At 36.4% G+C, this 22818-nt stretch overlaps 1 protein-coding gene across 1 annotated transcript in view; it reads left to right on the top strand.

Annotated features, from left to right (window-relative positions):
* The window catches only part of ds (dachsous cadherin-related 1), a 339468-nt gene that overhangs the window by 309442 nt on the left and 7208 nt on the right, over nucleotides 1-22818 (top strand). Inside the window, exons 5-12 of the mRNA XM_028174914.2 lie at nucleotides 14348-14523; nucleotides 15474-15703; nucleotides 16074-16260; nucleotides 16570-16996; nucleotides 19968-20315; nucleotides 20391-20545; nucleotides 20638-21709; nucleotides 22063-22783. Coding sequence (XP_028030715.2) covers nucleotides 14348-14523; nucleotides 15474-15703; nucleotides 16074-16260; nucleotides 16570-16996; nucleotides 19968-20315; nucleotides 20391-20545; nucleotides 20638-21709; nucleotides 22063-22783 — 3316 coding nt within the window. The remainder of the gene's footprint in view (nucleotides 1-14347; nucleotides 14524-15473; nucleotides 15704-16073; nucleotides 16261-16569; nucleotides 16997-19967; nucleotides 20316-20390; nucleotides 20546-20637; nucleotides 21710-22062; nucleotides 22784-22818) is intronic.

The following is a 22818-nucleotide window of genomic DNA, read 5'->3' as shown; positions in this document are numbered from 1 at the left end:
GTAATTAACAATGTAGACAATCAATTTATGATACATTTTGTTCAATATCAAAACAAACACAACACAAATTAACAAAAAAAGTATTAATAAAATAAAAATTATAAAATTATTTTTTATTTTTTCATGCAAACTAACCCAATTAGTCAATTTTTTTTTTTTTTTTTTTCTCATAATACAGGATATTTTCAGGCTGGAGAGGCCAAGAGAAAATTGGAATAGGGATAAATAAAAAACCGCATATTTTACCCCCTTAAGTCTCCAACACCCGGTGCACGGACACAGTGAAGTCGTCGTGGCCTAAAGGATAAGACGTCCGGTGCATTCGTGTTGAAGCGATGCACCGGTGTTCGAATCCCGCAGGCGGGTACCAATTTTTCTAATGAAATATGTACTCAACAAATGTTCACGATTGACTTCCACGGTGAAGGAATAACATCGTGTAATAAAAATCAAACCCGCAAAATTATAATTTGCGTAATTACTGGTGGTAGGACCTCTTGTGAGTCCGCGCGGATAGGTACCACCGCCCTGCTTATTTCTGCCGTGAAGCAGTAATGCGTTTCGGTTTGAAGGGTGGGGTAGCCGTTGTAACTATACTGAGACTTTAGAACTTGTATCTCAAGGTGGGTGGCGCGTCTACGTTGTAGATGTCTATGGGCTCCAGTAACTACTTAACATCAGGTGGGCTGTGAGCTCGCCCACCCATCTAGGCAATAAAAAAAAAAAAAAAAAAACATTGTATATAATGTAACAGTTCTTATGTTTCATACATGTTTTTTATATTCAAGATACCATTTATGTCAGCTGTATAACTTACTAAAACCTCTTTTAAGATTTATGTCATAAATCATACAGAGGTTACATATATATGTAGTAATTAAATATATACTAAATAAATACACCTGTATTATTCAGTGAACCAAAACAAAAATAAATTCATACATACATATCTGAATACATAATGCGGATGGTTTTAGAAAACTGGGACAAAGGTCTTTCAATTGGAGGTCGACTGATATTAAACCTTAGATATGCAGACGATACTACTCTTTTTGCAACGTCACAAGCCGACGTAGAACGGTTTCTTTCGCTTCTGGAAATAACTAGTTCCAACTTTGGCCTTGCCATAAACCGCGATAAAACTAAAGTGATGGTGGTGGATCGTAAGAATAACAATCGATCTGATTTACACGAAATAGCAAATTGCGAAGTTGTCCAGAGTTACATCTACCTGGGATCCACAATCACAAATACTGGAAGTTGCGAAGAAGAAATTACAAGACGTTGTGCCGTGACACGATCGGCCGTGGAAAAGCTCAGAAAAATATGGAAAGATCGCCGCATAACTAAAAACACCAAGGTTCGCTTGATTAGGTGCTTAATATTTCTTATTTTCCTATATGGAGCAGAAACAAGGACGATCCATCAAAAATGTCGTAAAAAGATTGACGCCCTTGAGATGTGGTGCTGGAGACGCTTGCTGAGGGTAAAATGGACTGCTCACCGCACTAATGTATCCATCCTCAAAGAGCTCCAAATCAAACAAAGGCTTTCGTCGATTGTGCTATTGCGAATCCTTAATATGTTTGGACATATCATTCGTAATGAAAGCTCATTGGAACGTTTAGTGGTTCAAGGAAGAGTAGACGGTCAACGCTCTCGCGGCCGATCATCCACAAGGTGGACAGACTTGGTTAATTTACCTACGAAGTGTTATCTTACTGAGTGTACACGTACCGCCACAGATAGAGAAAGATGTAGAAGTCTCTCAAAAGCCGCAACCAAACATTAAGACTTACGTAACCACGAGCACTCCGCCAGGAGTGAACGACTGAGAAGAAGAAGAATATTACATTTCTGTTAAGTGTATTAAAAAATATGGCTTTAAAAATTTAGTGAAACTTCCCATACAACGACGTCGCAGTCATCCATCACACCGTTACGTAACGGCCGGTGGAATATACAAATGAAATTTAATATAAAACATATGATGAAACTATTCGGTACAAAGCCGGGAACGAACGCACATTCCTAAAAAAATATTTATAAGCACGTTCAATCAATAATTAACATTAAACCTATTCGTGTAGATCGGCTTCGTCAATTTATCGTTTTTAGATTTCAGAAGATAGGATCTTTCTTCGGAAACTAATTGATTATGCAAAATTCGTTTTGATATTTAACTTGTGTATCGGGATTTATTCTTCGATCGTAGATATAACCGGAAAAGTTCGTATGGGATTTTTTAATTGTAAATTTAGTAGGAATATGTGTGAAATAAATTAATTAATAATTTATTCCTTGTAAAACTTATATTCGTGATGTTTGTTATGGTCTATCATTTCAAACCATTGCGAATATACAACAATAAATTACCAGAGATCTTCCGTCACACGAGACTTGAAAGATGTATTATATATTATGCCAGTAGCAGGCAGGGTAAATGATAATCATGACTAATGATCTGGGGTCTCGTGAGCAGATCTATTCAAAAAAATCTGTAAAGAAATAATTAATATCACAACTTTATGAGGGGAACCTACAAAATTAAATATGAGTTTAAATATCAGGTGCCCTATAACCCTTTCTCTTTACGATTTAATTTATTCGCAAATTTATAAATAAATTTATTATTATTACATATAAAAGTATGTAGTCTAGTAGCATTATTACAGAAGAGTAATTTTCATTAACTCCTAAAGTTATCTATTTTAGTGTACCTACTACTAATCACATCCATTTTAGAATAAGGGGAAAGTCTGGGTCTATTCGACTTGCTGTCAGAATTTAATTTTTTTTTTTTTTTTTTTTATTGCCTTTGTAGGCAGACGAGCGTACGGCCCACCTGATGGTAAGTGGTTACCGTCGCCCATGGACTTCAGCAATGCCAGGAGCAGAGCCAAGCCGCTGCCTATTGCTTTTTAATGTATACGATCACTTAAATAAGCAGAGCTGCGAATAGTTTCCAGATATCGAAGGCACATTGATTACAATAACATTTGATGGTAAGGGAAATTGTATTTTTTAAATTCCACCTTATAAAACTTTCGACAGACATCACGGTAATAAAGTTCTCGAGTGAACATTTTTTCTAAAAATAATAATAATGTATATTACAAATTATAATAAGTTTCATAATAATCAGATTTCATTCGTACACAGTTGATAAATCAATCGGTATTGTAAGTTAGAGTCCGTAAAACACGCCCGGTATCTCGAGTCGCTGGCGACGCGGTGCGTTTAAATAATATTTATTCAGGCTTGCGTTCCTTACGGTGATCATCACACTGTGGTGTAACGGAACCAAGGGAGGCATTCGCGAGTGATATTCTCAAAAGAAAAATCATGTCTTTATATTATTATCTATTCTTAATATATAAATCTACAGTGGTTTTTACGGATGTTCCGTTATAACTACTGAACCATGCATCCGATTAACTTGAAACTCCATGTAGATGTACTTATGATACTTACAATCCATGTAGAAAATACATGTACTTAATGGATAAGCTAATATTTATGAGTGTTGAACTCCCTAATAATAATGACAGTAAATAATAATGTTCATTTTAAATGCCCCAGCGAAGCGGGCGAGTACGGCTACTAAGCTACTAAGCTTATATTAGCGATATATTATATAGCTTAAACGCCTATTTTGAAGACAAGTGTTTATTTGAATGTATTTCACATTATTAACTTGGCTCGCATAGCTGAAGCTGACCTAAATAAACAGGTCATCATAATTGGATAATAAAAATTTAGTTTTATACAGCAAAATCGAATTGTTAACATATTAGTTAATAATTTAATAGGCTGTTTAAAGGTTGTGCCACACTTTTAGTCGAACTACACTATTCCTTGATAACAAAATAGTCAGGACAGTAGTAGGACAGTAGTACCCTGAGGGCTTGCAGTTCACCACCAGCAATCAATTTCTAATGAACGTGTGTTTAATTTGAACCAAGCTCGCCATTTCCGATACGTAACAATCAAGTTTCTTTTTTCTTTTTTTTTATTCTTTAAAAAAATTTACTTAACGTAATTATAGCTAATTAAGCTAATAAGCGTAATTATAGTACAACACATATATTTTAATGTTCTATAAAGCAATTGCTGGTGGTAGTTTAATTTGAAAACGTTTATAAGCTGTTTTGGTGCGCTTTTTTTTCCTGCCTAAGCTCATAGCCTTGAGAGGTTATGTCAGCATAACTTAACAAGTAGGTGAGCTCACGAGGCTCAAACGTTAGTATTATTGCGTTGCTAACACTAACTCTAGCAAGAGCAGTGCTTCGCAGAATCTAGCACCGGATCGGAAACGCGACCTACTGAGAAGATTATAATTATAATTTGCGTAATTACTGGTGGTAGGACCTCTTGTGAGTCCGCACGGGTAGGTACCACCGCCCTGCCTGTTTCTGCCGTGAAACAGTAATGCGTTTCGGTCTGAAGAGTAGGGCAGCCGTTGTAACTATTCTGAGATCTTAGAGCTTATATCTCAAGGTCGGTAGCGCATTTACGTTGTAGATGTCTACGGGCTCCAGTAACCACTTAACACCAGGTGGGCTGTGAGCTCGTGCACCTATCTAAGCAATAAAAAAAAAGATCAGGCGAGGAACTCAGTTGGCTGTGTCTGTGAGTTAATTTACTCGCCGAGCCCTTCTTCGCGACCGACGCGTTCTCCCGAACGAATAGGATTATTAACTACTAAACACCCGCGCTACACTACGGTGCAAGACGCGTCCTCGGCCCCACGTTTATTCTGTACCGTGTCTCAGTGCTGTAAATCACTGAATTGCATAGTATAGTACCGTTACATTACGCGGCCACTTGTCTATGAGAACTGCACTCTATGACTTTTCCATTGTCGGATACCGAACTCTGAACGGAAAATATATAATATTGTTTAGATATTTCAGATGGCCGATTTTAGAGAGGTTTGTTCGTTGTTTGTTTAACAGGGTTGACAAATTTGTTTTTGTTAATTATAATAATTTTGGTACATCTAGTTTTCTGTATCTCGCGAATATTTGCTTTTTTTCCCTACTTTTACGCTGGTAGCCAAAGATGCTATTAGTGCTGACTGCTACTGATGCTAGCTACGCCCGGACGCATAGGTGAGCTCACGGGCTCAACCTGATATAATTTGCTAACACTAGTCCGAGCAAGAGCAATGCTTCGTAGAATCTATCACTTGATCTAAATCGCGACCCACTGACAAGATCCGGCGAGTAACTCAGTTTGCTAATATCTGCGTTTACACAGATACACAAGGTATAGAAGTCGGTCGATGGTTTTCTTCGTTTTTGTAAACAATAAAATAAACGCAACACTCACACATACTACAAGAATACAATGTAATTCCAATTAACAGACAAACCGGCCATATATTATATTTTGTGGTTGGTTTATTTATTAAAGCGAGAGAATACAAATAAATTACGTGAATATGATCGCGTTGAAAATAAATTTTAAAGTAATTAGTCTTAATACAATTGTTACCGTAGGTTATAATGTATTGCAAATCAAATGTAGATTGAGAAGAGATATCGAATAAAAAAAATACATAATAACATTGTATGATACACACGTGGTTCGAGTTATGAGCTTGGAGCGAGTTTTGTGATTAAAATTTCTAGTTTTACGCCCTAATACTACGACAGATGATCTTTTTTTTTTAAGCGTACTTAACATTTGCTCACGAGAATTAAGGATTCCGACCACCTTCAATTGAAAAGCGGAAAATTGTATTAGTGTTCATGGGAGCTTATTTATGAAACCAAAGAAGTCAAAATGTCGAACGCCTTTAAATAAGAAATGTCGAATGTATTATATAATTTTACTACATCCGAGTATTTATATTAAGATATGTAAATTAAGACGCATCATTAAAAAAAAATTTCATAATTTCCACAGTTAGCGTGAATGCTATCCTACAAATACATTTTACAGTCTAAAGCGAAAATCAATCTACAACATACATACATACATATTTTCTACGGTTTACTATAGTCATATACATAATTAAAACTGCTGTTAGATTAGTCCACGAAAACTGATAATTATTCGTAATTGGTTGCGCTGGTTTAAAACTGTTAGTTTTAAGTTTCGAAAATTAGTAACATTTTAATTTGGTTTTGCAAATCCTGTCCCATCCCTCTCCGGCACTTTACCTACGGACGCGTGCGAGCGAGATCGTGTGGTGACATCGAGACGAAAAAAATATGGTTGAACAACCGCGCGCGCGCTTCGTGTCTTTGTTATGTTAAATACGTAAATAAATGAAATCGTTGGTGTTTCTCATCGCGAAGTGGTACGAGTCTGCAGTAAGGACTACATAAAGGTATTGCATCCTTCCTTTAACGCAGAACTGCCGCTTCTTATCGTTTCTTCCCGCAGTCTGTGTCCTTCGTTTGCAACGACCAAATCAAATATTTTCGTAGTTTGCTCATCTCGCGTCTACAGTAATAATAAAAAAACGTGAGTATAATCGTAAAAATCGTTTTCATAATGTACGTAAATAATATAATGACACTCAAGAAATATTACGCAAAATTAAAATTTGCGTAATTTGGGTAGGTACCACCACTCTGCCTATTTCTGCCGTGAAGCAGTAATGCGTTTCGGTTTGAAGGATGGGGCAGCCGTTGTAACTATACCTGAGACCTTAGAACTTATATCTCAAGGTCGGTGGCGCATTTACGTTGTAGATGTCTGTGGGCTCCAGTGACCACTTAACACCATGTGGGCTGTAAGCTCATCCGCCCATCTAAGCAATAAAAAAGTCTGTGGAACGGTTACAAATCATACTAGCGATAAAACTTAGACCACCTCGTCCTCCTATTAATTGTACCACGCACAATGGACTATGGCTTTAATTAGAAAGAGGTTCACAACATTTATGATCAGCGTATATAAGTACGCCCCCCCAAGATTTATGAGCGACTCGCCTTTAGATAATAATCATTCATTAATTAAAAATATTACAATTTATACCGGTAAAAGGATACTAAGGACTTTTTTCTTTAGGTTTTTCATTAATGAGATTATAACGCGGTCTCTTTTCTAGTCTAGTCAATTTACTAGGCAGGCAATTTAGTAGGCAGCGGCTTGGCTCTGCTCCTGGCATTGCTGAAGTCCATGGGCGACGGTAACCACTTACCATCAGGTGGGCCGTACGCTCGTTTGCCTACAAATGCAATAAAAAAAATCGTTTTATTGCGACATACTAACGTGGTTAAGTGACTCCTTTTACTTATGTTTAATATAGAATCATCAAACAATTTGGAATGTGGAATATATTTTTATTGCGTGGAGTGGTTATTTTTTAATTTTTATTTATTGCATATATGGATGGACGAGCTCACAGCCCACCCGGTGTTAAGTGGTTACCGGAGCTCATAGATATCTACAAGGTAAATGCCGCCACTCACCTTGAGATATGAATTCTAAGGTATAGTTACTACTGCTGCCCCACCCTTAAAACTGAAACGCATTACTGCTTCACGGCAGAAATAGGCAGGGTGGTGGTACCTACTCGTGCGGACTCACAAGACGTCCTACGAATAGTAATTATGCAAATTATAATTTTGCGGGTTTGATTTTTGTTACACGATGCTGTTCCTTCCGATGTTGCCATGACGAGTCATTTTTATTCAAAAGGTTCGTTCAAAAATATTCAGATATTACGAATGAGATGTGCAGTTGATGTTTGCATAATTTTAATAAGGACACCAGGACGAATAAATAAATACCCTTGATCTAGCGCGCGTTATCATTTTACCGCCTTCCTATTTAACAATCCCCATATATTCCGCCATTTTGAATTTAAATAGCCAACCGCGTATTCTGTCTGAAAAATTTGAAATTCGAATCCGTTGAAATTCGACGGTCGCTTGCCGCCGAGCGCTCCCGAACAATTCCCGACAGTTCAACGAACCTCAAAGCGGCGACATTTTTTTGCCGCCGTGTAATGTTTTTAGTCTAATTTTTTAATAGGGACTCCTCTGTGGTAATGTGTTACTGAACTTTTTACACGTAGCCAGTTTCGTAACTAAAACTGTGAAGGATTGTTAATTATTCTCCTTGAAAATCTTGACATAGAATTTCCTTACCTCGACGGCGCGGCGGAAGCATTTAAACACATTATTAGTCTCTTGTATATGTTCCATATACATATACATTTTTTTTGCATTAATTGTATAATATTTTTAACTTAATAAATTTTAAGCATATGGAAGAATTTTAATATAAAAGCATGTAAATATTGGCGTGGAAATGAAAACGGGCATATTCAGTTCTCTATATAAGCTTCTGGAGCGTCAGTAAACGAGAAACATTCATGGAAGATTCTCCCTTTCTAGTAGGGTTGGCTAAACCCTACTTTAACTTTCCATAAAATTAGCACCGTGACATCGGTACAAGCTGGAGCTATTGCCAACCCTAGCTTTCCGCGCAATACTGTTGTTATATATTAAGATCTGCTGAATCAGGACTCTTACTAAAAGAATCCCAATATTCTTGCTAGAATCGGTCGCCAAAAAACGTTAACATTATGAACTGTTATATTATTCCAGCTCCCTATTTACTATATTATTTATTTAGATAAATTTAATCCCACAAATCACGTAAGATGCCAATGCAAAGTAAAAGTCCGACAAAAAGTCAAATGTGTGTATATCCACAGCAACCGGAGAAATCTTATAAGGTGCAATTAAACAATAGGAATATCTTTAAACGGGCTATCTGGCCGTGTTATTCAAAACGGCTTCGAGATAATCTAAAACCTGTATTAGATAAATTAATTCATTAAATTAAATCTGAAATCGCGAACGTTTCACATAGGGGAGATCCTTACAACACTTAATTGAATCGCATTTTCAGTTCTCGTGAGTAAGATAATCAGTACGCCATTAATGATTTCAATTTAGAAGGGCGACATGCAAATTTATTTTGTAATTCGAAAGGGGGCAGTCGAGGTGGCCATACAAAACAAGAAAACTAAAACTTTTGTAATTTAAAATTTTTATTTTTTTATTGCCTAGATTTGTGGATGAGCTCACAGCCCACCCGGTGTTAAGTGGTTACTGGAACCCATAGACATCTACAACGTAAATGCGCCACACACCTTGAGATATAAGTTCTAAGGTCTCACTATAGTTACAACGGCTGCCCCACCCTTCAAACCGAAACGCATTACTGCTACACGGAAGAAATAGGCAGGGTGGTGGTACCTACCCGTGCGGACTCACAAGACGTCCTACCACCAGTAAAAATACCTGGAAAAGTTTTACGTCTTATGCACTATCAACTGCAATAGCTAATTAAACAAGAAAATATACTAAAATACAATTTTTTTAATCTTGGATATAGAATTCAGAATATTAAATGAAAATTACAAACAAAATTTTTGTATTATTATCAGTCATTGATACGTGAGCAAATTTTCAAGATTTTAAGTCTTTAAGTTGTTGAAAAATACGTTGAAAGATACCGTTACGTTAGATTGTGGCGGCCTATGGGAGAGGCCTACATCCATCAGTGGAGAGATATTGTCTGATGATGATGATACCGCTACATTTATATATAGATACAGCACAACCTAATAAAGGCGTAGTAGTAACAAAAGCTAATAAAACATCAATATTTTTTATTTAAGCCAGTACTGGTCTTTTTTTTCGAATATCTTTCAGAAGAGAATTTAAAATTGTATATTATTTCTTTATGTGACATCCAACGAAGGACAATATTTTATTTAAAATTGCAAACCTTTTTAGTATTTAGGATAAATTATTTATTTTAATGTAACCATCGTAAACCAAATTTCAATTATGAATTCTTTTTACAAAAATTACGAGCAAGAAAAATATCAAGTTAATTGTCAATATGATTTTGAGTCATATCGACCTTTTGAATGTGGAGAACTATATCGTATCGTTAGCGAATGTCCAAATAAAAAGTCGCGAATAAAATGTAATTAGTATAAATTTAGTAATGTTTTTCAGACTAAACAAATACCACTCGTATGGTTGGCTAGTAGAATTTATTTAATTTGGAACACTTTCAATCCGAGATTACGCCATGTGAAATTCAAGCACGGAACCCAGCCTGTCATTTTAAGGCACATTTAAAAAAACTGCCTGTTGTCTGAAAATCGTCGATCTCCTGGTCACCCTAACATCGATACAGCACACCGCGTGACTACAACTTCGCATACCCTAATGAATTGTCCGCACACCCGCTCCCAAAACGACCTGCCCCGACATCTCAACTTTATTGCAAAAACCCTTTAATCTGTCGATGTATAAGCTTGTAATTTAATGAAAGGCTCCGTGTGCAAGATGTACGATGCAACATTGAAATGGGATTATACGGCTATTTATGAAAATTTAAATTGGCCGTAATATTATTGCTGTGCTTCTTGAATTTTTGGGATTTAAAATTTTAATGTTTCGATGCGCTCTGATCTTTTATTACGGTTAAAGCGATTTTTCAACGTCGATTTTGTATTTGATGAAACATTAAAGCTAATTATTAATAAAGAGTTTAATAATGAATATTAAATGAAACTGTTCATCGTAGTGCATGAATTCCCACCGCAAATTGTCCGTGAAAATTTTCCTCCAGAAACGATACAGAGAAGGCTTTGTATCTATCAATTTTTAATTGGCAGTTCTCACAACAATTTAAGGGCCTTCATTGTCGAAATTTTTTTGGATGTGCACTTTTTACGAACGTCGTTTTTTTCGGGGCCGTCCTTTCGGGCCGCCGTTGACGCGAGATTGATATACAACCGTATTCGTGGACATGCCCGGCAGTCTTTGTCTTGTAACTGGTCCTGGGTCCTTCCCCTTTCGCCGCTGCCGCGTCCCCTCGCTTTATTCTTTTGTCTCTCGTCTTTATTCGGACGGCGATTCGCGTTATTTTCGGCTGAATGCACTGAATCTGACGCGGCTAGATGCTTTTGTTCGTTTTGAATTATTGGTAGCCCCCAAATTTGGAGTTTCCTTAACTCTCCGGATCGCCCATCCATAAATACGGTTATTTGCATAGAATGATCACTTTAGCACCGAAATTTATGTCGGTGTCAGGTCTCTAAATTGTCTTGAGTTTACGTATTTAAAAACATTTGAAAAGGAATCGCTATCGATAGATATGTATATTGTCATATTGAATAGATGATTCATAGGAATTACCAATATCCTGTTATAATGTAATTAATACAGCGTTGCAATCAAATCTAGGAATATTCTATACAAAAACCTACATTCGTTGCTAGAGCGAGACTGGTTCAGTCTCAAGCTAACGGTGGTGTACGTTTAATGCCAATTCCATTGCATTAATTACTATTCAAAAGCGAATCTGGAACGCCTTCATCTCGGGCATCTGTCGTTAATTATCCAGAGATTAAATTACTACAGAGTTAGCCTAACTGTCTATTGTTGTGTCTATCAGAACTCCGTTTTGTTCTTTGACTGTTTTTTATTGCAGTTCAGTGACAGCGATAATTGGGATTTCTTTTATTCTACATGATTAGTTAACAATTTAATATTTAAAATTTTACAGTTGAATTTGGTACTTAATTTTGTTATTCAAGCGAATTTTTTTTAATCCTCTTCTCAATATCCTAACTATCTGAGATAATCGGAAAGAACATAATGGAAAAATAAGGTCTCTCCAACATAACCCAAGCTCTATTTCTTTACTCAGTATAGTCAAATTTTTTTTTTGTTCTGGACGGTTAGTCTGTTCTGGCCCACTTCACACTAGATAAACATTTCAATGCTATTTTATTAAGATTTCGGTTCATTTAAAAAAATAGTGGCATTCACGTTGTAATGTCTATGGATTCCTGTAATGCAAATGTTATCCGGTGGATAATGAGATCGCTTACCCATCTGTGCAGTGAAAATGTACAGTGACTGATCCAACCTTCAAACAGAAACCCCATGTCTGCTTTAGACGAAAATAGCCATGATTATGAAACTTACCCGTTTGCACTCCAAATAATTATTTTTTTCACTTTTTTACTAGCTATAGAAAAAGAAAAGTAGTTTATTAAAAGATTCACATCGCATTTGATTTAAAATTTTGGAATTACTTATTAGCATTGAATCGAATTTCAAAGGCATGTATTCTGTGAAAACACATGAAGCATGATATCGAAGCAAACATGTTTTACTTTTTTATGTTGCATATAAAGATCCAGAAAGCGAAACCACATAAAAATGAAACAAAAAACTGGAAAGCGACACGGATACATATTTTTTACGATAGCCATAAATAGCGTAGCCTATTTTGCTCACATAAGTCTAAACTAGGTAAATTGAGACGAACATTATATGTTCGAACAACTACTCAATGTGATTTAGGAGATTTAAGTTTCACTACAATGTTTCAATGAGAACCAAGACTTGTTATATCGACTTTTTGAGTAAGATCATATTATTAGATAAAGGGATTCATACTTTATCTATATATTAATACGTGAAGCAAAAACTTTGTATCCCTTTTTACGAAAATTGCGCGGACGGAAGAGTATGAAATTTTCCACACTTATAGAGAATATAGAAAAGAAGTGCACAATGCTAATATTTTTTAAAATAATGCATAAAAGATACATTAAATCAATAAAGAAAACATTACACACACTACATACCATTTGACGCACACACGCATGCATACTATTTATTGTCAAACTTTTGTTCTTGACGTCTGTGGTCAAACTGAGAATAGATTAAATATTGTTTGTCTTTATTAATATTTTTTTATAGTGTAGTCTTTGCGAAATTTGTGATTATAGAAGTATAAAATACAATCATAATAGTGTACAAACTTACAATTCCAATTAATTATAGTCGAATTTCGACTACTACGGGACCTCTAGTTCAACTTAAAGGCTAAGTTATTCTATTTATTCGTTATTTAACAAATCAACCTTGAGTTTCATTCAAATCGAATCACAATTATAAATGGTTCAGTAAATTATTTCCAAATTGAAGATAGTTCAAAACCACAAAGAAATATTATCAAACTTGATAGCGACATTTATGTTGTAAGCCTTCGATATCTTGACGATTTAGAACGCGAAACTTCTTCTGTTAAAACAGCTGTTCAAATGGGAAATTCAAAATCAGATCGTTAGTAGAACATCATCATCATACACCATGTGGGCAATTAGCCAGTTATTGAGACTATGGCAATAAATATTCGAAGCGCGTATAAAATCGGGTTTGAAGTGATCGTGGCCTAAGAGATAAGACGTCCAGTGCATTCGTGTTGAGCGATGCACCTGTATTCGAATCCCAGGCGGGTACCAATTTTTCTAATGAATTACGTACTCAACAAATGTTCACGATTCACTTCCACGGTGAAGGAATAACATCGTGTTATAAAAGTGAAGCCCGCCAAAATTATAATTTGCGTAATTACTGGCGGTAGGACCTCTTGTGAGTCCGCGCGGGTAGGTACCACCGCCCTGCCTATTTCTGCCGTGAAGCAGTAATGCGTTTCGGTTTGAAGGGTGGGGCAGCCGTTGTGACTATACTGAGATCTCAGAACTTATATCTTAAGGTGGGTGGCGCATTTACGTCGTAGATGTCCATGGGCTCCAGTAACCACTCAACATCAGGTGGGCTGTGAGCTCGTCCACCCATCTAAGCAATAAAAAAAAAACTTAATTAATATTGTATTAAAATAATGAAATTCCTAATATTTAACCGGCCTATTAAAACCTAACGCGTTTCTATCTTAAAGTGAAACGATTTGATACCACAGAAGCGTTGCAAGAAGCGGTTATTGTTTTCTACGATCTTATCAGAAATGATGGGATTCTAGATAAGGTCAGCCTTTTGTTACGAAAGCACTTTATTAAATGACTCACTTTTATCTTTGCTTAGATGATGCGTTTGCTTACATCGCTTCCTAGTAGATACGGTAAAAGCTATCGTATTTCAATATAGAAGAGTACTTTTTACATACAACCTTATTAATTTTTCTTAAGATAGGTAGTTGCTTAGAAATTTTCTGTGTTATTTTTTGGTATACGCTGCCACGTAGGTTTATATGTAAACCATTTTATTTATTTATATGTACTAACGTAAGTTTATTAAAGTAAACTAATTACTTTAAATGTTCTATATTGCCTATTCGTACCACTCCGATAGCTTGGAGACCACCGATTGTAGGATAAGGGAGTCATTATGCCAAAGCTTGAGACTTATTCGAGCTTATCTTTCAATATCAATTACTGAGCACAAGGCGGGCTTCTGTCTACAAAATAAAAGCCAATGACAAATCATACATATGAAGACATTCCTTATTTATAGTATTTTTTTTGTATTTATTTCAGGATCACAGCCGGTTCGATACAGCATAATATCTGGAGATCTAGACAGAGCTTTCACCATAGAACCGCTGACAGGCGCTATAAGAACTGTGAAAATCCTGGATCGAGAGACCAGACCCTCGTATCAACTGAACGTGAAAGCATCAACTGGGAACCCCGCTAATTTTGATCAGACACAGGTGGGTTATTGAATGGAATCTTAAATTATTAGGTATTTAAAACGAATGTTTAAATTTAATGTTTTCGATAAATTTGTCGTACTAATTGGCAGAAGACTATTATATTTATTGACATTTATTGACAAAATTGACAAAATTTTATTGACAAAATGTCGGCCATGCTCCACTGTGACTGCCAGGAGTGCCAGTGCACATTATACATTGATGGTAATATGACAAAGTTCAAAAGACTTTTTACTGGTGGTAGGACCTCTGTGAGTCCACAAGGGTAAGGAATAACACAAAAAAAAAATTAAAAAAAATTTGTATAAACTTTGCATTGAAGAAGTTTTAAAGTTTAACATTTAGGCAGGATTTAAGTCAAAATGTATTTATTTCTTCAAAGTTTTTTTATAATTTTCATTAAATATAACTTTATTAAAATCTAAAACTATCCAAAATTATCGTTACTAGCACTAATGTGATTTTATATAGTCACTAGCTGACCCGGCATACGTTGTTTTGCCATATATAAGATTTCTAGGGAATTTCTAGTGTAGAAAAAAAAACTAGCTTATTGTAAGTGTGGTAAATGTAAATGGATGTGGTAAATGAGTGAAACGGGCATGTAGCGCTGTGAACGATGAGGAAATATAAAAAATAACAAAACCTCATTCAATCACATAATGCTTCATTATAACAAACAAAAAAAATTTGTACTAAAATTAAAAAGTAAATGTTAGGGGTGGACAACCCTTATCACTTAGGGGTATGAAAAATAGATAGTAACCGATTCTCAGCTCTACTGAAAATGCATATAAAATTTCATCAAAATCGGTCAAACCGTTTCAAAGGAGTATGGTAACTAACATTGTGACACGATCATTTTATGCTATGATAACGGCTTTCATATTTTAATCTTCAAATTTTCTGTGAATTTGTCGCCTCACCAACAACTCTTCTTCTATCAGGTACAAATCACTCTAGAAGACGTGAATGACAACACACCGGATTTCGGTACGTCGACGGTCAGGGTTTCAGTAGCCGAATCAGCAGCGGTGGGTTCAGTGGTGTACTCTGCAAGAGCCACTGATGCCGACGATGGCAAGAACGGACTGGTCGGATATCAGCTGATATCTGCTAGTGGACCTTCAAACACCTTTGCTGTTAATTCACAGAACGGCTTGGTGACACTACTAAGGTCAGTCAAATAATAGCTATATTCAAACAGCTATTTAAAATTTTGGAAAATATATCAGATAATTTTGATTCAAAAATAGTTTGCAAGCCTAAAGGCGTAAATGGTAAAATATTTTGAAAAATTGCTAGTAGATGATTTTAGCATAGTGCTAATTGATTTTAGATTTTTATATTTTAAGTAGACAATCCGTATTGAATGGATCATATTATTTTGCATTACCATCAATAGACTACTAAATAATAATTTTGGATCTCTTGTGAATTTGGATTATTGAGTGTATTGAATGTAATTTAGGATTAAATCTGACATCTTTTCATCAGTACAAAGCATGGTAATATTCTAGCTATTACATAAATACAATATTCCACAGGCCATTGGATTACGAGAATCTTGTTCGTCATAATCTGGTGATTCTAGCAAAGGATGGAGGATCTCCTCCCCTCGCTTCCAATTTGACATTAGTGGTTGATGTCCAGGATGTTAATGACAACACACCTGTCTTCGAACATGAGGCTTATACGGCTAATATATTGGAATCGGAAACAGTCAATGCGAAGGTGGGTTTTATGTGAAAAGAATGTAAACGTAAAAATTTAAAATCAACCAATCTGAAATCGATAGATAAAAAACATAAGATAACCTCTTTTTAAAGGTGGTTAAAATAAATTTAATTCAACTCAGTTTGGTATTACTCGAATAGATACTTCTTCACGTAAAAACAATTTCAATTTTAATTTTAAATCTAAGATCCATGATAAGTTAAATGAATGAAATTTCAGACATGCACTTGACAGTGACGCATTTATTTATTTTAAATATGAATCCAATTAACGAAGGATATATCACCAATTTTATTCTATCCACAGATATTAGAAGTTCAAGCGATAGATAAAGACACAGGTAATAATGCACGGATAACATACCGCATCTTATCAGAAAATAATATTACTAATGAAGAGTTTTTCAAAGTACAACCTTCCACTGGCTGGGTGTATCTAGCTAAGCCACTGGACAGAGAAACCAAGGCTAAACATAAAATGCTTCTAACAGCAACAGATAATGGCTTACCGCCACTGTCGACAACCGCTAATTTAGTTGTTAATGTGATCGATGCGAATGACAATGACCCGGTGTTCACAAAAAACGCTTACGAGTTCCAAGTCGAAGAGAATTCTAGAGCTGGAGCTTTCGTTGGGAAAATATCGGCCGTCGATTCTGATTTGGGTGATAATGCAGTTGTCAAGTATAGTTTGTTCCCATCGAATACGAGTTTCAACGTTAACCCCACTACTGGTGAGTTCCGTTTTTTTTCCTTCCTTATCTATAGATAAATAGTGAAAAACAGAACAGTTCAATAGCTTTTCGTCAAACAGTAACTATTTTTTTTGTTGTTTTTTTTTGGTAGATATGGATGAACTTTATTGTTATAAAAACAATTCGTTTTTGTTTTTGACCTTTAAAAATATCTATAACAAGACAAAACAAAAATAGTAATCAATACATAATAATTATAATGAATCTAAATCTTATACTGTCGATGATAATGATCTCATTACGACCAGTAGACAAATATTAGTATTAGTATATTATTATCTATTAATATCTGAATGAAAACATAAACAGTATTTAATTTGGCATTGCCATACCTTATAATAGCATTTTGATGTAAGCATCGACAATATTATGTGCTCATTTATTGAAAAGACCACCAGAGAATTTCCATGGGGAGTAATTGCTTTATTTTCATGTCGTTTAAGCAAACACAGTCAGTCAGACAACGTCATTACTACGTTCACATAAATTTGAAAACAAACTGATTTTACCGTAATATTGAACTGTTTGGTCAAGTAAGGAAATAATTCTGGCCACCATGCACTCGCTTTGTTTAGCTTGCCGGCCCTTTTGAAAGCTAAAACCCAAAGTATGTAGTGCCTTAAGACTCGGCGACTATGCAAACATTTAAAGCAAACAAGACCATTTTAATACCTGCACAATTTAAGGGTATAGGGAGCAGATCCGATACCGTGTTTGCTCTGAGCCTTCCCATGAATGTCTGTGTCACATCTGTCAGTTTTTATACTATTATAAATATTTTGAAAGATAAACGAAATCGGATAGCGTATTAGGAGTTTTTGTTTTGAAATGTACCAAACGTATGGTGTTAGTTAAGTAATTTGGTGATATTTATGATTGTATTCACGAATCTGTATTCTTTACTTATATCGAACATTACTGGTGGTAGGACCTCTTGTGAATCCGCACGGGTAGGTACCAACACCTATTTCTGCCGTGAAGCAGTAGTGTTTCGGTTTGAAGGGTGGGGTAGCCGTTGTAACTATACTGAGACCTTAGAACTTATATCTCAAGATGGGTTGCGCATTTACGTTGTAGATGTCTATGGGCTTCAGTAAACATTTAACACCAGGTGGGCTGTGAGCCCGTCCATCCGTCTAAGCGACACTAATGGGCCGCAAATCAGCATTATAAGTAACAATGGCATATACAATCATGTGCAATCCGCATCGATTCTGATCTGTAAACGTGAGTTTTTCACTTCTCGATATGGGTGTTCGTAAAAAGGCATGTTTGGCATTTCGTTATCGTGCCGATAACTGACTGATGAATGGTGAATCGTTTCATCTCAATTCGGTTTATCTGAGATCAACACCACACGAGCTAGTTAGCGAGGCTTCCGTTCTGCGTACCCTTCGGTGTCGGGACCGAATTCGTAAATCATTCGCGACGAGGCTCGCCCGTGGCCCCAGTTGATCCGGATCCAGATTTGCACAGATGCTTATGCAATTTTTTCGGTTGCAAAAACCGATTGACTTTTATGAGCATCGTGTAGCGTTCGGTTTTATTCGGCGGTGGCTTTGAACTTGTATATAATTTCTATGCTTTTAATGCTTTTTTTTTTGTATACGAGGGACTCAACGTACGAATCGACCGACACTTCGACCCTTGGGGATTCTTTGTGTCACACAGTATAAAGTTACTCGAGCGCGCTTTTGTTTTATTAAGCTTTTTAAAGCTCAGCGATGTAGAAGATTTTTTTTGTTGATCACAACAGTATTTTTTCGCGAAATACCTAATGCCAAAACGAAAGAATAAATAGTTATCATTTATAATAATAGAATAAAACAAAAAAAATACGATGTAATTATTAATCAAAATTTAAGGCCATTTTTAACAAAAAGGTCACGCCACCGGCAGAACGAGATTTCCGCAACGGGAGACAGCGAACAACGAATTTATGTGCGTCGATTTCGAGTTATAAGCGTCGCCGTGCTCGCTCGCGTCCCGACCCCGCCATTAACTATTATTAATATATTACTATGTAGGAGCCTCGCTATTCTCTCACATGTTTTATTACGAGACCAGCGTACCAGCAACAGATACTGTCGTCGGGCATTTAAAACTCATATGTTACCAATGTAAGTGTAGGACGCGAGGGTCGATCGCGACCCGTTGTTATGACGGATTGCATTTTATTTCGCAAGCGCACTCAAATGAATTATACGTGTTATAAAACGTTGTTGGAATCTGAGACGAAGAGCTGTGCCTATAAATTGCAATAATACTTGTTGTTGAAATAAATGAAAGAAAAAAAAAAACACATTATAGTGATCAAGAAAAATGGTGACACGGCCACAAATGACATTAAGAACGAAACAGTGTAGAATGGTTGGATTTTATTTTTAAACAACAAGAAACCGAACGGACTTATTACAGAGGAATCCTTCGAAAGTATTTGTATACTCATTATTGGCAGTGACATTTTTCCCATATAAAGTTTTTGGTTATTCGAAAAAAAAACTAGTTTAAAATTTATCTAAATGGTTGGATTATCTTGGAGCGTTTTTGCGTTGTTGAATTCTTGTGTTGATCAATTGTGAATAGTTTTTATCACTATTCACAGTAAGACTAAATTTAATGTTACGGTCTAAGATAATTATGAACCTAACATATCGTAACGTCATACAACTATCACTGTGAAGAATCTTTGTCGCGTATGCAACAGACCTCTAAGTTTTTATTTACAATACCCTATTACAATAAACTCATTTGCATAGTTCCAATGGGTGAGTGTATTCCAAGCCCAAACACATAGTACTACCGTACCTTACGTTTTGGAGTTTCAAATAAGATTGAGACATTTTATCTCAAAATAGACAGTGGCAATCTCGTAACTGTTTCTGTAGGTTCTAATTAATGCCGCTAAACTCATCTGTGTCACATATTTTGATTATTAAATTTGTTTTAGGTGTTATAACCACGAAAGAAGTTTTAGATCGAGAACTAAAATCTGCATATTCCCTTTTTGCTGAAGCAAGAGATCAAGGCACTTTGCCGAGGTCAAGTAGAGTGCCTGTTTACATTAAGATCACTGATGTCAATGATAATTCGCCTGAGATCATTGATCCCAGAGAAGACGTGGTCAGCGTAAGAGAAGAGCAGCAGCCCGGCGCGGAAGTCGCAAGAGTGAAAGCTATTGATAGAGATAACGGCGTCAATTCTTCAATCACTTATTCTATCCTGAACGAGAGAGACATGGATGGATATGGCGTTTTTGTCATTGATCCTAGCACGGGAGTCATTAGAACTAGCACAGGTACAGCATTGACAGAAAAACAGTATAAGGGTAAGGTTAGTTCAAATTCGATTATACCATTTCTTTCGCTTGCAGTTCTCGATCACGAGGAAAGATCGATCTACCGGTTGACAGTAGCAGCCACAGATGGTGGGAATCCCCCGAAGAAAACCATAAGACAACTCAAAGTCGAGGTGCTGGATTTGAATGACAACAGACCAACTTTCACGAGTTCCAGTTTATCATTTAAAGTAAGTTCCAAAGTTAATATTTCGTTGATAATATTAAAAATAAAAATAAGACCATAGGAAAAAAATGATGGAATTATTTCTATTTATTTTAGGTCAAAGAGGATTCTGAAATTGGTCACGTGGTTGGTTTAGTCGCCTGCTGTGATAGTGACATACAAGACAATGTCATTAGCAATGACGAAAAACAAATCTCTTACCTACTTATGCCAATCACTAGTGATTATGCACCCGGTACTTTTGAGATTGATCGAAGAACCGGATCGCTAGTTGTCGCGAGACAACTAGACAGAGAGATACAAGACGAATACAGACTCGAAGTGAGAGCTCTAGATACGTCGGCGACAAACAACCCGCAGAGCAGCGCTGTAACAGTCAGGATCGAAATCGTTGACGTCAATGACAATGCACCGAAATGGCCACAAGATCCTATACATGTCGAAATTTCAGAAATCACCCCCATTGGTAGCATCGTGTACAATTTTACCGCAAAAGATGACGATGCAGGTCCGAATGGCGAAATGAATTTTCGTATTGTGCATTCTCTGCCAAATAACAAAAGCGCTTTCAATCTCGATCCACTGACAGGCTCTCTTACTCTTACGTCAAGCTTAGATTATGAAGTCTTGAAAGAATATTGGATAATCGTAGAAGCCACAGATTTAGCCGAAAAGCTTTCCGAAAGACTATCAACGTCAGTTACAGTACATGTATCAATAACTGACGCTAACGATAATACGCCTACTTTTGTGTCAACGACTAATGTCGTTCTGTCGCTAAACACATTGCCCGGCACCCTTTACCAGGCTTTAGCTATAGATGCAGACCACGGGGACAACGGCAAAATATCTTACTACATATCAAGCGGTAATGAACATGCGTATTTCTCTTTGGACAACGACTCGGGAAGATTGACTGTCTCAAATAAATATTCTTCGGACACTTCAAAGATCCGGCACGGCCTCTACAAACTAAATCTAACGGCAACGGACCACGGGGTTCCATTTCCGAGACAAAGTCATATGACGTTAAAACTGAACCTGCAAGAGTCGACTAACGTACCGCCGAGGTTTACAGAATTGACTTATCGCGCGAACATCAGCGAGGACATAAGACCCGGCAGTTTCGTCACTCGTTTGATGGCTAAATCTTCGAGAGGCTCAGCGAGTAAGTATATAATTGATTAAATGTGATATAATATAAAGTTCTTGGTAGCAGAGTCCAATCTTTAAATCGCAGAGTGCAGGCAGTTACAAAATAATATACTAACACACTTTTATAAATTAGAATTAGTTACGTGGATGTTTTAGAATTTTAAATCGAAATCACAGTTTTGTTATTTTGTTTTACTCCACGAACCAATAGATATTTTTTTCACTTATTCAAGACACCTATTGTCACTGCTGTCTATGTATATGTTTTCTTTTTTTTTTGATAAGCAGTTTCTTTATTTATCAACTCTAATAATATGTCCTTTCCAATTAAGATAAATTTGAAACGAATCAACTATATTATTTCAGGTAACTTAACGTACACGATTCCCTATGGCGTGGCTGATGACAAATTCACAATCGATGATCGCATAGGAACCATAACCGTGAAGACAAAGATCGATCGAGAAGAACGAGACAAATACATTTTTCCAGTTTACGTCACTGATTCCAGTGCTTACCAATCCACGACGAACTTCGACGTCGCAACAGTGACTATCAGTATTATGGACGTAAACGACAATCCGCCGACTTTTAAAATAGGCTCTTGTTACCCTCTAGCTGTACCAGAGAACAACGAACCGGAAGTGATACACACTGTCACGGCCACAGATAAAGATATTGGAGCGAACGGTATAATAACTTACAGCGTTACATCTGGTAACCATGGCAACAAATTCTTCATTGACGCCACTACAGGAAAATTGACCGCCAAGACGTTAGATCGTGAGACTCAAAGTAAATATCTCCTCACAATCACGGCTTTCGACCATGGATCGCCTGTGGCGCTGCAAGGGTCTTGCAATATTACTGTCGTGGTAGAAGATCAAAACGACAATGACCCTGTCTTTGATACCGGGCACTATTCAGCCGCCATACCGGAGAACGCAATGATCGAAACTTCAGTGATTAAAGTGAGAGCAACGGACGCTGACTTAGGTTTCAATAAGCGCATCGTTTATTCTTTGGCGAATGAGAGTCAAGGACTATTCAGAATCGACAACAGAACCGGAATTATTTTTACGACTGGGTGAGTTTTCAAAATACATTGATTGAATAAGAAGA

This window comes from Bombyx mandarina, chromosome 12, assembly GCF_030267445.1.
Source record: "Bombyx mandarina strain Sakado chromosome 12, ASM3026744v2".
Lineage (NCBI taxonomy): Eukaryota > Metazoa > Arthropoda > Insecta > Lepidoptera > Bombycidae > Bombyx > Bombyx mandarina.
Note: the sequence above shows the minus strand (reverse complement) of the source record. Positions and strands in the feature narration are given on the sequence as shown.